Source organism: Pagrus pagrus (genome assembly GCF_965226575.1).
Source record: "Pagrus pagrus genome assembly, chromosome: 13".
In the NCBI taxonomy this organism is placed as follows: Eukaryota; Metazoa; Chordata; class Actinopteri; order Spariformes; family Sparidae; genus Pagrus; species Pagrus pagrus.
In genome coordinates this window covers 6,680,071-6,695,057 of record NC_140197.1, presented here as the reverse complement: position 1 = coordinate 6,695,057, position 14,987 = coordinate 6,680,071, and the positions used below count along the sequence as shown (strand labels likewise).

Sequence of the window (14,987 nt, the reverse complement as noted above, 5' to 3'; positions counted from 1 at the left end):
CCGTCCGTTTTAAGTATATGAACATATCAGAATTGCCATATTTCAATGTTTTAGTCTAATAATCGTTTTATAACTGCAGGCGCACCCGCCCGCAACGGCAGCATCCCCTAGTTCATGTCTCAGCCACGAAGCTGAGCTCCTGTGTTCAGTCTCGCTCTGTGCGAGGACACGCACAGAGCGAAATGATAGTGTCTGTCAATTATTATAGCATGACAAAAACAATTGTCTAAATATTCCTCAACAGTTCTTGTGCTGATATCACTAGTTGACATAGTATATTTTCCGAAATCATGGGCTATGATATTGCGCAGATGTACCTGATGCAAAATGCTGTCTACCAAGAGCTACCGAGTGCTCCGAAGACGCAGCAGGTGCTGAGGTAACGTTAGCTGCTACTGCTGCTAGCACAAGTGACCTACCGGCTGGTTGGACAACGAAGCAGGTGGGCAAATGGAAAGACCGCAAGTTATGTAGGCCTTGTGGTTGGTTGTGGTCTTAGAGAGAGCATCCGCCGTGCTGATGTTTGGCTTGTTGTATCTAGCTCAGTTTCAGCAGCAGCAGGTTCCTCATCCTCATCTCATCCCTCATTAAGTGGTGACTGAAAGTTATTATTACAAGTAATCGTTTCACATTGAGGTTGCGGACCTCCCGGTAAAAACAGTTCAAATTTGGAGCGATATTTAGCTCCTTTCCCAGTAAGCTAGCATGACATGTTTGGTATCAGCGGATTCATTTCAATTTCAAGATTTCTATGACGCTCATGGCTAAAAAGAATCTTAAAAACTAAGCCCGCGACAGCCTTCAGAAGACAGTAATGGTAATGCCAGATGATCCACCATCATTTTCAGAGGGTTAAAAGTAGGCCAAGAAAGCCAAGAACTGAGGTGGAGAATAATTCCAACTTTAAGATCATGGTGATCAATGAGGCAGAGTAGGGGTGTGCAGCGCAGCCGATATTTGTATCTGTATTGGTATTTGTTGAGGGGGGAAAAGTATTTGTATTTGTATTCGAGATAAATTCAAAATAGGCGTAAAAATACATATTTTTTTGAGTTACACTTCTAATTTTCGTTATAGTGTAAGTATTCTTTAATTATCCATTGTAATAATTGTGGATATGCAATATTGGTTGATGTTTTTCCATAAATCCAGCAATGAACATGTAACAAGGAATGTCATTGAGAAGAAAATAACATAACAGTCATTACCTCATCCATGGTTAAACCAACAACTAATAAAATATCATTGTGAACATTATGAACCCCACCACCACCCGTCCTTGTTGGAGGACGTTGAACAGACAGAATAAAAACAAATAATACTTAAAAGAACTGTTCTTTCTAATGCACAGAATTCCAAGAACTAAACTTGATCTGTAAATAATATGACATAGTAGCCTATAGCTAACGGTCATTATGCTTCTGGCCTCTACCTGGTCTTTTTACTAAACTTAACCAACTCCTTTCTTCATTGCCTAAAACCCAACCAAAGCACCGAGCAAAGAATTTTTTTTCTCCCCCGGTCTGCTGTCAGCAGGGTCGCCGGCTGCTAACCCTGAGCAGCGCGCATTTCATAGACAAGCCACAACGCAGAGTGTAAACAACGTCACCTGGTTCAGCAGCACCATGGACAGCTGCGGGGGCGGGGGGGACTCCTGAACGTCACTCACTCATCCGGGCATGTACTGCGGTCTCATGAGGAAACGTAGCTTTTTGATATGATGTTTATCTTGTTCCCGAATACAAATATTTTTAAAAGTATTTGTTCGAAATAAGTATTTGTAAAAAACACGTTATTTGTGCCTTTCCGAATACTGTATTCGGGTTCGGCTCCACCCCTGAGGCCGAGTATAATTAAAATAAACATGTCGTTCTGTTTTTCACATTTGGATGGTTAAATTATGTTGCAGTTTAATTTCTGGCCTATTCAAACAAGACGATTTCATTTAAATTTATCACGTTACCTTGTTTTTTCAGTGTGTTACTATTACTGGTGCATTCTATTTCGATTTAATTATTTTCTTTATAAAAATAAGATTTAGTCAAAAAATTGTTTCAAAAAGAGAAAAAGGGGGGTGTCTCATAATCAAGGTCTATATGTTATATTATGAGCAGGCTAAGAGGTTATGCCAATCCTGTATCACAGCTTGCTAACACTGTTTAAGACTGGTTGGTAAACTAATATTGGTATGTTGCTTTGGAGGCAGTCAACCAGGATAGCTTGGAGCATGTCTTTTTGCATAACATGAATTAATCAGCACCATAGCAACAATGTCATGTAACATTATCTATCAATATTACCTAGCAAAGCTTAACATCATGAACTACATGACCCTCAGTTTCAGAGACAGCCAGGGAGATAGACATGCACATGCAGACTGCGTGACTCAATACAACTCTCAATACAATTAGAGAAATGTTTATATTTTCTGGAAATCAGAAGATTAAATCGCAATGACCATATAGCCCCATATATGTATTTTTTCACCCCAAATCCAACGCCACCACCTGTGAGTCTACAGTTGTGGAGATAAATTAGACCTGCATGTGGGATTACAAGGGAGACGGTGAGCAGTAACCAAGTAACTGTCATGTTGTTCTTTTCACAAATATGGGAATGATCAAAAATATCATTAAAATGCATAGTTTTACATAAAACAGCATCAAATTTTTTTGGCGGCCTATACAAGGGCCCAATTAGATTTCTTTCATGGGGCCCAAAATCCCTGGCGGCGCCCCTGGTTGTCATGTAGGCTATAGACTGATTGTCTTGGCTTGCATCCATGAAATATTGTAATGTTATAGGCCTACTGCATATTGAGAACATTTATTTCAGTATTGCGCAACAATCGGGAGATGGGGACCCCCCCGAATATTGCCGGGTATTTCGCACACTGATCCCAACCACCGAGTTGTGGGCCCCCAGAGTCTTGTCTTCAATTGTAGTTGATTATTATCTTTTTTAATTCCCTGTTATTTTGAGAAATATCATCAGAAATTTAAAATGGGGAGGGAAGAGGTGATTCACCAAGTACCTCTGGAATAACTGGGAAATCATTTTTATTCTTAGAAAACCAAACAGGTAAACAACTGCATAAGGTGTAAAACTTTTATAGCCTACAGATTTTAATATTTTTTGTGTACATTTTTTTCTCTGAATTAAAATATGATATCTGTCCATTCCAGTGGGCACCAACATGTATATTCTACTTCATTGTGTATGTTTTAGTATTATTATTTACAGTTACGTTTTATTTAATCGTCTTCAGATTTTCTCAAAATATTGGCCCTTTTTTAAATCTAAATAGAGGTCCAATAGGCAGAATATTACATGACTCAGTACCTGTTTTATTTTGAAATTGTTCCCTTGTGTGTCGTGTCTAAATTGTCACTTCCTCCTGTGTGTTTTTCCGTGATTACCTCAGCTGTCCGCGTCCGTCTTCAGTCACCTGTATCTTCTCTTGTTAGTTTGTCTGGGTTCACCTTGGTTGTATTCGTTCAGCTTTAGTTATTAAAAGGTGTGTGTGTGTGTGTGTGTGTGTGTGTGTGTGTGTGTGTGTAAAAAAGTTTATGGCATGATTTTTCACTTGTTTAAGAGTAAAAGGAAATAACTCATGCATGAAAGGGCCACTTCTTATCCTTGTTACTGCAGCAGGGACCACTGCTTATTGGTTCAGGCACCTGCACAGAGGGAGGGCAGACAGGGGGCATGAATTTTGAAATGCCCAGTAATACAATAAATACAAAAAAATTGTGTGTGGTACCACACATATTTCAAATAATATCATATATACCGAAAATGCACAGATGCTTTTGTTGTCAAGCAAACTTTATAGAAATATGTTACAGAATGTCACACATTTATTAAAATTGTATTCATAGATGCTGGAAGAACCTTTGTACATATTTTATTAATGTCCTTGATTCTGTGTTTTCCAGCAGACAGATGATGCCGCCCAGACAGATAGTCAGCCACCAACACAGACAATACCTGAAAGCACAGACAGCAAGGCCCAGCCCAAGAGACTTCATGTCTCCAACATCCCCTTCAGGTTTAGAGACCCAGACCTCAGGCAAATGTTTGGGGTAAGTACAACAATATATGACATATGTGACATTTCTGAAATCTGAGACAACCCAGGTTGATTTTTTTTGTCAACAAAAACGAGAAAGAAAACTGGTTGTGTTTCATTTTTCTGTTGTATTGATGACAAAGAAAATTTGTCAAGAGATCTGACAATCAATCATTCCTTTTTTTTGTTGTTTCTTTGCAGCAATTTGGCAAAATCTTAGATGTGGAAATCATCTTCAACGAGCGTGGTTCTAAGGTACATACGCGTTGAGTGCAATCTCTGAATTACTTATATTTTACTTTTGTATTAAATGTTTCAGATTCTTCTGGTCCAGAAGAATCAATCAGCACACAAGTTTACTTTGAATCATGTTCTGCTTCTTTGGCTTTGATCTGTGTACTAGACACGAAGAGATGATATTATATGTATATTATATACAGTATTTATTGTACTTTTGTTAAGATGGGAGGCACCGGATGGAGGGTTAAAGTTCAAGTCTAACTTAATTAATTGACTTGATGATTTATATATTTATTTAGTTTATGTATTTTATTAAAATACATTAGACCTTTCTCAATACAATTTTGGGAAAGTTTGAATTGTGAAGAGCATTCTTGCTGACATCAGCAGCTCAGCTAGGCTTACACTATCAGCTTAAGTTGCTATGTGATTGTTATGTGATATATTTAAAGTAAAACGAAAGTTAATATGATACACCATAATTCAACAGACAAGTTGCTGGGACAATGTAGTGTTGCAGTTGACACATTTTTTTAAACGTACTACAAGGAACTTTTAACCAATTACAAAACAGCCTCAATTCAATACAGATGCCCCTATATGACCTACATATGCAAACAAGACTATCAGCGAGAAAAGGGTGGCTATTTCTGAATAGTTATTCAAGTGTTCCTTCATGCCTTTCGACTTATCCGTGTTCTCAACACATTCTCACTCCCAGCTAGCCAAATATGGCAGCTTGGTCAATGGCCTTGAACTTCCAACTGTAATGCTCCCTACCCCTCTGGTGTCCATTTTGCTTGTCAAGGGCTCCGCAACCAAGTTAAAAATGACACGTATAATATGCAATGTCCGGTTAGTCTTTAAAAATGTATTCTTCTGAGAAACAGTTGACATATTATGACATATTAACACAGAAACTACTTGGTTAGGTTTAGTAAAAGATCATACTTTGAATTAAGATAACTACTTTCATTCTCATTACGTAAGTGAGACAAGTTACATCATTTATGTACGTTAACTTAATTAAAATGCATAACTGAAAATTAAATCACAGTTGACTCTTGGTCACAAACAGGATGCAAACCCCAGTTTCTGGAAGGAAAAGTCCACTGTATGACCCATCCAACCACCCCAAGACTTGGACTTTACTAGCTCTTTACACGAGGGTTGCTCCAAGAAGTGACATTGGAAGGGGTAACTACGGCATCAAACTTAGAAGGGGTAGGGCTACTGACCAGGCTGCTGTATTTGACGCATTGAGAGTTAGAAAGGGTTATTGGATAAGTAATAGAAATAAAACTATTTCCTATTTTGGACTGCTGGGGATGAATTGATAGAGTCACAGAGGAGAGCTGCTCTGTAGTCGGGTGGCACTAAAACATTTCTCTTTAATCTTTTGTCTGAATTTTTAAAAACTTTTTCTCATTTTTTGTTAATTTGGGTGGTCCGTCCGAATTAACAAAAAGTAAAAAGAATCCAAGTTCCTTGTAGTAGCTTTAAATAGACCGCATATTGAAATGTAGATAGTTTATTTTTCTACCATAAGAAGATATCTGATTTAAATTTGGGGACAAAAGTTGTCAAATACTTGTGTATTTGGATGTCCATACATAGCTAAATGTTTGATTTATTTATTTATTTTTATTTATTTTTAAAATGGGACTGATGGCTTTCCCAAGACCTCAAGTGCAGAAAGGACATTGATTAAGAAAGACTTGATATTTGAATCTTGCTCGAGCTACAGCACACCAAGATATGTGCAGTCAATTATATACTCAGTGATAAACAACATTAATCAACATCCTTTTATACCAAACTAGACTTTACTTTATCAGAGAGGTTTCTTTTGAAGTTCATAAGTCCTTTTGCTCTTAGTTGATAGCTTTGCTCCCTGTTATTAGTTTAGTCTTTTTTACTTATTGCTGATGTCTTGCTGTAAAAAAAGTAATTTATTAATAATTTAATATTATACTATTCTTTGATAGATTTAATTGACCCTAATGCTGTGTTCAGACCAAACACGAGGCGAATTATCCAAGCGACTAGATTGCATACAAAGTCAATGACAAGACGCAATTGGTAGCAAACTCGCATCTGATTGCTTCAGGCTGTGCAAATGACGCAATGCGATTTTTCGCTTGATGCGGACACCCAGAGCTATACAATAACACATCTACTTGTACCAGGACAGGACAAAAAAGCAGTCTCAGCACAGCACAGTATAGCTCTTATCGATCCAAACTCCACTCAGGGAACAAGCATTTAAAAGTTGTAGCTTGTTGTTATCTTGGCTTCCTTCTGATCCATTTATTGCAGTCAGATGACAGGGATATCTTGTTTTCTTGTCGTTTTGGGTTCATACCAATGTGGTTTGCGGTTATTTTTATTTGCGTTACTTGCGCGAGTAGACGCGATTAAAAATGTATAGCCCTGTGATCAAACTCACACGATGTGACGCAAATATTTTTTTCGCGTTTCGTCTGAACGTGGCATAATATGACATAATCAGAGGAATCTGTTTGCCCTGCCACCTTGCAATGAGGGTACTCTGCAGTAAAGGTTTTATAATTCACATATACAGTAGTACTCCCCAAGACCTGTAAACACACTTTCATTTGTAAAATTGGTGGCTACCATTTATGGCCCATGCACAGGGTTCATAGCACCAGTATCAATGACTTTCCTTTTCTTTCTAGGTCTTTGAAATATTTTGGATACTGGTTAATATAGAATACTATATAACAATATAGAATTAACATATAACATGGAGCAGAAAATGTTATGTGCTGTGCTCCTATAAAAGCAAGTTGTTGTTCACTGCAATGTTTGAGTATAATATGTAAAAAAAAAAAAATAATGTGAATGTTATTCTTGCCTCTTCCCGTCCTGCATGTAGGGTTTTGGGTTCGTAACGTTCGAGTATGGCGTGGATGCTGACAGGGCCAGAGAGAAATTACATGGCACCGTGGTAGAAGGCCGTAAAATAGAGGTGCATGTTCTCAAATATTTCTCCTGACTTGTTCCTTCTCCCTGCTCCCTTTTTCCTCTTTGTCAAATGCTCACACGCACAAACATACAAGTACACACAAGCTGCCACCACATCCCACCTTGCCATCTGTCTCATGGCATCAAATTGTCAAGTCATCCAATTCTCATCACTTCCCTTTCCTTGTGCAGTGTTATTAATCCAGACACAAAAAATGTTGACATACTGCATAACTGCTGTATAACACATTATTGTATCTGAGTAAATTTGCTTGTTTTTTTTCTGTTTGTTTTCTTTTTTGTTCCTTTTTCCTGTTTTACTTGATTTTGTACTGTTAAGGACATTGACCTGACCAAAGGTTTTAAAGTGAATCTCACTTTTCACATTCTCCTGTGTGCTTTGGAGTTTTGCCATGAATGTTCAAAAGAAGAGATGTTCTTATTCATGTTTAATAAAGAAAGGAGCTTTCCCCCAACATCCTTGAATCTTGCTTATCCATGAACAGAGGAAGTGCTTAGGAATTTGATGACACCTGGAGAGCGAAATGCAAGGTTAACAGCTCACATGATTAAGTAGCATGACAGTGCCTTAGTGCTATTTCAATGTCTTGTGTCCACTCAGAGAAACAACAGCTAGACACTGCCAGTCTTGAAGCATAACGCTGTCCATTTTTGACCTAATATCAACATTATGATTTTAATACCTTAAATCAGGACTGGTGCAAACTGTTTTTTCCACCAAACACCAGAGTTCATATCATCCATTATTTCAACTGTGGAACATATTGTAGAATCTACACGATCCATACTGAAATGTTGACCCATGTAATATTTGATAAATGGGCTGCACTTTGTAAGCCTGGGTTGGGTAGAATTAGCACTGTCCCATAGTCAGAGGTTTGGGATTTAAGGAGCATTCTTCCATTGCTAATCCCTTGTACCAGGCATTGTTGCTTGTCTATTGTACCGACATATAAAAACATGTTTTTCTGTGATTTTACCCTGACGAAGGCTACGATGCCCTGGCACCACAGCAAGTGTCCTCAATCAATAAATCCATCCACCCATCGTAGTGAACGTAGCGATTTTAACCCAAACCACAATGTTACCTCAACATAACCAAATAGTTTTCTTACCTAAATGTAACCAATCTGTGACCATTCACAAGGTCCAATACACCTGTCACTGGCACGCTGCAACAGTCATGTTGTTATAGGAAAATAAATGTTTGTCGTTTTGGGGGGGGGGGGGGGTTTGCTGGCAATCAACCTATCCAGTTCAGCTCAGCCACAATTTACTACTATGAACCAAAAAACTCACATCAGCAGGATTCTTTTTCACAGTCCAGCTCTGATACTTTGCACTCAGTATATCTAGAGCCACTGAAGAGCTACAAGCTAAACTGGGCTAAACTCGGCTCTCCCTCAAGCTTGACACTTCAGAAGTACAGGTTTCAGCTCCAACCATATTTTGCAGCAGGAACACAGTGCAAGGGACACACTGTATTCCAAGATTTAGTCCAAGGTCTTTTGTTTTCAGTTCAAGCTTTCCTTAACTTTCCTCCTATGGCAACACCAACATCACTCTTTCACAGCTCTCTACAATAAGACCTCTGAATCAACCCACACTCCTGTTACATTCTCACAAAGACAGCTGCAATTTCCTCTATATATGTACAAAAGGTCTATCTAATATTGCTTGTCATCATAATATACTTTTTTCCAGGACCCTCTTTACACTTCCAACAATCTGCTCCAGCTTCTGGAGAAAGCAGTTGTGGCTAAATGGGTTAAGCATAAGACTCACACCCACCCTGTATCCACTTTGGAACATATTATTATATTGTTCACCTATTTTCCCCTTTTCCCAAATTTTCTGTCACTATGTTTTCTGTCACAGTTCAGGTTCAGCCAACAAAATTACTAGTTTTAGGCAACAAACATAGGATAAGATAGACAGTTTCACAATGTTAACCACATCTTACAAAGGCTAACTTCTCCCAAGTGTGTACTTTTCCAGTCTTCTCCCCTTAGTAGCCAAGCAATGGCTAACCTCCTGGTTCCATGGCCACCAGAGCTGATAGTGGCCATTCTAGACAATGCTTGGGTTCAACCAGCTGTGCCATGGCATGTTTCACAGCATCCCAGAAGCTCTCTGCTCTGCTCCGCTGACAATACATCCCAAGTCTATTGTCGATGGAAGCAGACAGCAAACGCATCAAGCACAGTGCAGATCGCAGGGCAGGAAGTCAGACAGAGTACAGCAAAAGCATCTCCGTAATCTTCAAACAAATGAAACAAATTCAGAAATATTCTCAATAAACACATTTAAAACAGACAAACAAAGAAACCATCCAACTACACAGCCTAATCACCCACGGTAGAAGCACAAAAATTTAAAAACCGTGATTTGGGAGTTGATGGTTCTGGAGCAACATTAATTATGACATTTCAGGAACAACATCAACACAGCGATATCAGATCGTGCATGTTGAAAGTTTACAGAAGCACATTTGACCTTGCACACTATGGTGCTTACCACTATTAACTTATCACAGGGTTATCCCTCTTCTCCTTGTTTCGTTAGTCTTAACTCTGGCTTTTTGCACCTTTAAAACCCATTTCCACCTGGCATTAATATGTGATCTGTGTCGGGATCATAAAAACATGTTGAATCAAGCTGTAAAAAGACACAGAAGAGATTACAAAAGGATGTAATTGCAATGGCCAGTTAAAAAAGGGGGGGGGAAAAGTAAGAAATAACTAGAGCCCTACTGCCCTTTGGCTATCCAAGAGAGAGACCTGAAAAGAAAAGAACTGTAATTTAGGGAGGCCAGTCTGAATAACAGATCCATGAGCCCCAAAAACGATGCACAATGATTTATAATGCTCAGAGACAGGATTTTACAGCTCTTGAAAGTTATCATGGTGGCAATTGTTTTGTCTTTCATCTCTACAATCATAGAGTAGACGATACAAACACTGTGTTCTTATTACAGAGTTATCTACATGGAATCTGCATGTCCTTGTATTTAATTGACCACAGCATTGTCAGACCTGGACTTGAAAGGAGGACTCAGGAGCAGTATTGGAGCAATTAGAGCAGGCGTTTATTGTGAAACTTGTATTCTCAACTTACACTCTTAAACGACGTGACAAACAAATAGGCTTTGAAACATCTAACTACTCTGTAGGCTAAGAAACAGTTCTACAAAACATGAGGCAAAACGACCTCAAAGAAAAAGGAAAGAAACAGAAAATCATTCCTAAGGAGGCAAACAAAAAGACCAATAACTAAACTACTCTGGCAATCTCGGCTATGCAAACTTGTAACAAAAAATCACTCCAATGGAGGCAAACAAAAGGAACTAATAACTTAACTACTCTGGCAATCTTGGCTATGAAAACTAGTAACAAAAAAATCACTCCAATGGAGGCAAACAAAAGGACTAATAACTTGTCTAGAATCTTACTGGAAATAATTACAAACAAAAAGTCACTCATTTAAGAGGAAAAGTATAAGATATACAAACTTGGAAACGTGGCTTTGAGCAAGGCTGTGGACGAGGGCTGTGGTGCGTGACAAACACAAACACTCTGGCACAGAACAAAGGGAGACGCAGACTATAAGACACATCAGGTGAGGGAACACAGGTGGAAACAATTAGGAATCAGGGGAGACGTCAGACAGGTGGCACATGAGGAAGGGCAAGTGACCTGAAACGAGAGGAGAGTTACATTTCAAAATAAAACAGGAAGTTCACGAGACAAAAAACCCAGGACAAGACACCCCTCACCGTGGTGTGACAAGCATCACCTTCGAGGTTGACATTACATTATAGTCCTGCAAGCCAAGTTCAACTTTTTGCTTAGCAACCCTGCAGTTTTTTTTGTCACAGCTCTTTGCATTGGCACCACTGGTGTGATTTCAGACTGACCTCATTCAAATGATTAAGGAGGCTGCATAATTTCCTGCAGGGTTGAAGTTGGTCTGAACGCTCACATTGACCTGTGATTCCCCATCTTTTTTTGACAGTTCTGCTTGCAGATGTCATTATTCAGATGCTGAACAGACGGTATGACGGTACACATCATAGCATTGATATGTGTTTTTTTTTTTTTAAAGTCCGTGTAAAGCAAATTCAGCCATTTTCTTCTAAACACATTAAATAGGTTATAAATGTATTTCCTTAAAACATGTAAAAAGCCATTCAACCATTTAGAATTTAATTATGGAGCTAGGCTGCCAAACTGTGTTTCAACATTTCTGTGTTCAGGATTTAATGGGCAGGTCAGAAATCATAGCCCCGTTATGTAACGCGGCTATGATTAGCATAAACCCCGCCCTGCTGCGGAAGCGGTATAAATACGTTCAGCGCATTAGCTTCGGTGGTTTTCCGCTAGCTCGAGTCTCGGATAGCATCGCTTATGCTAGTCTGCAGCTAGCTAACCAGTCATGTCTCCACGTAGCTCATGCATCTTTCCTGGATGCCACAGTGTGCAGGCCAGGGTAACGGCTCAGTTAGCCTATTTAAGTCTCCTACCGAGACAACGTAAGGAAATGGTGGATCGATGTTGTCAAGAGGAGCTACTGTGGAGAGAAAAATCACCACCAACACCAGTCTCTGCAGGGTCCACTTTACCCCCGATAGTTACAGCACAGCCACCGGCATTATGTGCCTGCCATGATCTTCTCCGTCCCCGGCTTGGAGCCTCTCCGTCCCGCCGACAGCGGCTGCTACCATCACGGCCACCGGCATTACGTGCCTGCCACCGGAGAGAGAGCACCTGCTGTCGGTGGCGGGCACGTAATGCCATGATTTGACATGATTTGGCCTGATTCCCTGAGCGAATCCATCTGACAGCACAATGATAATCCACAGGTAATATTTTATGTGCACCAATATAGATATGACAAGGAATTATATGTAGACTGGGGTTTAAATTACTGGGAAATAAATTACCATTCTGATGGAGACTGAGGCTGAGCACTATCAGTGTTGGAGTCAGTTTCTGGCTCTGATGGCTCAAACAGGTAGTGCTGGGTCCTTCAGACGATGCTGCTAGCAGGAGAGTTCACTGAAGTCTCGGTCAGGAGAGCTGACTGTCGCAGTGAATTTTCCTCATTCAATTTGGTGGGTTTTTTTATATTTAAGTTGCCAGAGACAGTAACTACAGCAACACAATAGTGGAAGGCCAAAAAGACATTGTGAGTTAAAAGAAATCACGGCATACAATCATTGCCACTAAACTGCGGGAGCTGCCATCTGCTTTTTGGGCGGAAGCGTGACTAAGAGTCGGTTGGACAGACAGAATCACAGCGACTTGTCCAAGTATAAATTTGATATTTTTTTCCTCATTAAGGTTACTGAAGACACTGCCTTCTGCTACATTACTGTTGTTTAGTCTTGTAACTTTGTCCGTTGGGTTGAAGTGTGGGACATTTCTCTTTTATCTGATGAGTGAAGGATCTGTTTAGTTGTCAGACTGTGAATGCCATCAGAACGTCTCACCCCTGTCCCTCGCTGCCGGCTTACCCTTACACACAGAGGTCGTCTCACCTCTGCTGCGGCTCCAATACTACCTCCGCTGGCGGATCAGAGGTGGAATGAGACTGTCCCCGCATTCCACCTCTGTAACTTTCACACAGACAGCGAAGCGGAATATCGCCGCAAGATGCCGCCTTGAAAAGGCAGTGTGAAAGTGGCCAAAGACCAAGGTGCTACATTTGATGAGATGGGAGTGAAAACATTTTGGTGTCTATGGGCTATCCAGAGCAGAGATGCTGCTACAGATCATAAACCACTTCATCAGCACCACCAGTAAACTACACATAATAAAGGCTATGCTTGACTCAAACTAGTAACTCATTAGTTATCTCAAAACTTAACCAATGATTGCAACCAATCAGAGCCAGAGTAGGGCAGGTCTTGCAAGAAAAGCAGCAGGATCCATAATATCCCTCTGGTGTGGCTCCAGTGTGCCTGCTTTGAAAAAGAATTGCTTTGGCAATGGCCCAGGTAACATAAAAACTGTATGTGATTTAAGATTACATTCATTTACACATTTTTGCACACACGCGTGCATTCTTGCAGATCAATAAAAACTATGTCTTGAAAAAAACACGCTCTGGGTGCCTTCAAAGTGTTTACTGGTTGTTTAGGACTTTATCTGAGAACTGAGCCAATATGTGATTATCTCTGTTGTGAGGCAACTGAGATGATTTTAGTCCAGATCAATCAGTATGATGGATGAAGACACCTTCTTTGAACAAAATGGTCAGAGTTATGCTTTAAGAAACCAGCTAGCTGCTTGTATAGAAAGAGCTGAAAGAGAGAGTTTGTGCAGTGGAATGATTGCAAAGTTTTCTTGGCCTCCTGAGTAAGATGCTGCTTATTCCTTTCTCATCTCCTCCTCCCCCACCATCCTTCCAACAGTAGCTTGTTTAGGGCCCCATCCAACACAGTTACAACGGTAACAGTACACAAACACGTGGGCGGGGCCAAAAGGTTTGGGACTGGTAAGTGTGGGCAAGCAAGCCATTCTGCCAGCATTTCCTCCCTCTCTTCCTCTCTCTTTGGAACGTTTGCAACGCTAAAACTCACTTGACATTTCTTTTTGAATTGTGGTTGAGTTGATGCTGTTTATTGACATACATATTTTCTTGCGTGTCGGCGTGCGTGTCCATTCACTAAGTGTTCTCCTGAAACTGCGTGTGCGAGCGATACTGACTGAGATATGAATTTGTTTGCACATCTATCTGAGACTGTTGGAAACCCACTTCTTAATTTATTTGATTTTACAAGACAATGCACCCTTATTTTAATTTACCCTGTTAGCTGTTGTTTAAATATGGAATGATTTGATTGGCTGATTGATTGACTTGGTTGGTTAATTTGAGTACATCTCATTTCTTTGGTTGTTTTTAATCCTAATAAATATTCTTGGAATGAATTGAAAGGCTGGTGTCTGAGAGTGAATGCTTTGTGTTGCTTTAGTCACAACAGTTCTTCTCACGTTTTAAGGTTGACTTGATGTTGCGTAATGCTCCCAACATATTCTCTTCGCCCCTGCCCTCAACAACATTTTCTTTGTTTTTTTTCTCTCCCTCCTCCTCCTCACCGCATGCATCTATACATTTACAAAAAAATAATTTTGCCAAGTGCATCTGTTTTTCCGTTTCGTTCGTCTGTATGTTATTGAAATGTCACTATTATTGGGGAGAGCATGCTGGAAACGTCATAAAATATGAAAGAAAATATGCAAATGGAGTAAATATTTATTTGGATGTGTTTTTAAGTGTTTCTGAATGCAATTTTGAAAACACACAAATGACATGGGTGTTTGCCATGATACAGTGTACTGCTTTCTTTGTTTATTACATTAGGAAACTATGCATGCAAGTTTACTCTTACAAGTATAGTACTTACTATGAAAATATTAGTGTCATAACTCATGGACCCCTCTTTATCTGCTGTAGGTCAACAATGCAACAGCCCGAGTAATGACAAATAAGAAGACTGTCAACCCATATGCAAATGGTAAGGCTGAGTCAATGTTTACAATGCATATGAAAAGATTAATCTTGTAAATTTTCATCTTTCATTGATTGTCCATCTTTAAATCAACACAGGTTTAATCTGCTTTTTTTGACACTAATCAACAGAAAAATAACTTTTGATATTGAT

The 14,987-nt window shown here is 39.6% G+C and overlaps 1 protein-coding gene across 6 annotated transcripts in view; it reads left to right on the top strand.

The window, feature by feature from the left end:
* The window catches only part of rbfox1 (RNA binding fox-1 homolog 1), a 433,204-nt gene that overhangs the window by 214,324 nt on the left and 203,893 nt on the right, over window positions 1–14,987 (top strand). For 5 of the 6 annotated variants that reach the window (XR_014623865.1, XM_084370874.1, XM_084370876.1 and 2 more), the window contains exons 3-6: window positions 3,939–4,085; window positions 4,274–4,327; window positions 7,212–7,304; window positions 14,780–14,840. Coding sequence is in view for 5 of the 6 variants with exons in the window: in XM_084370874.1 (XP_084227000.1) it covers window positions 3,939–4,085; window positions 4,274–4,327; window positions 7,212–7,304; window positions 14,780–14,840 (355 nt within the window). In the remaining variant the exon portion in view is untranslated. The remainder of the gene's footprint in view (window positions 1–3,938; window positions 4,086–4,273; window positions 4,328–7,211; window positions 7,305–14,779; window positions 14,841–14,987) is intronic. The other variant, XM_084370875.1, reaches the window with a different exon arrangement.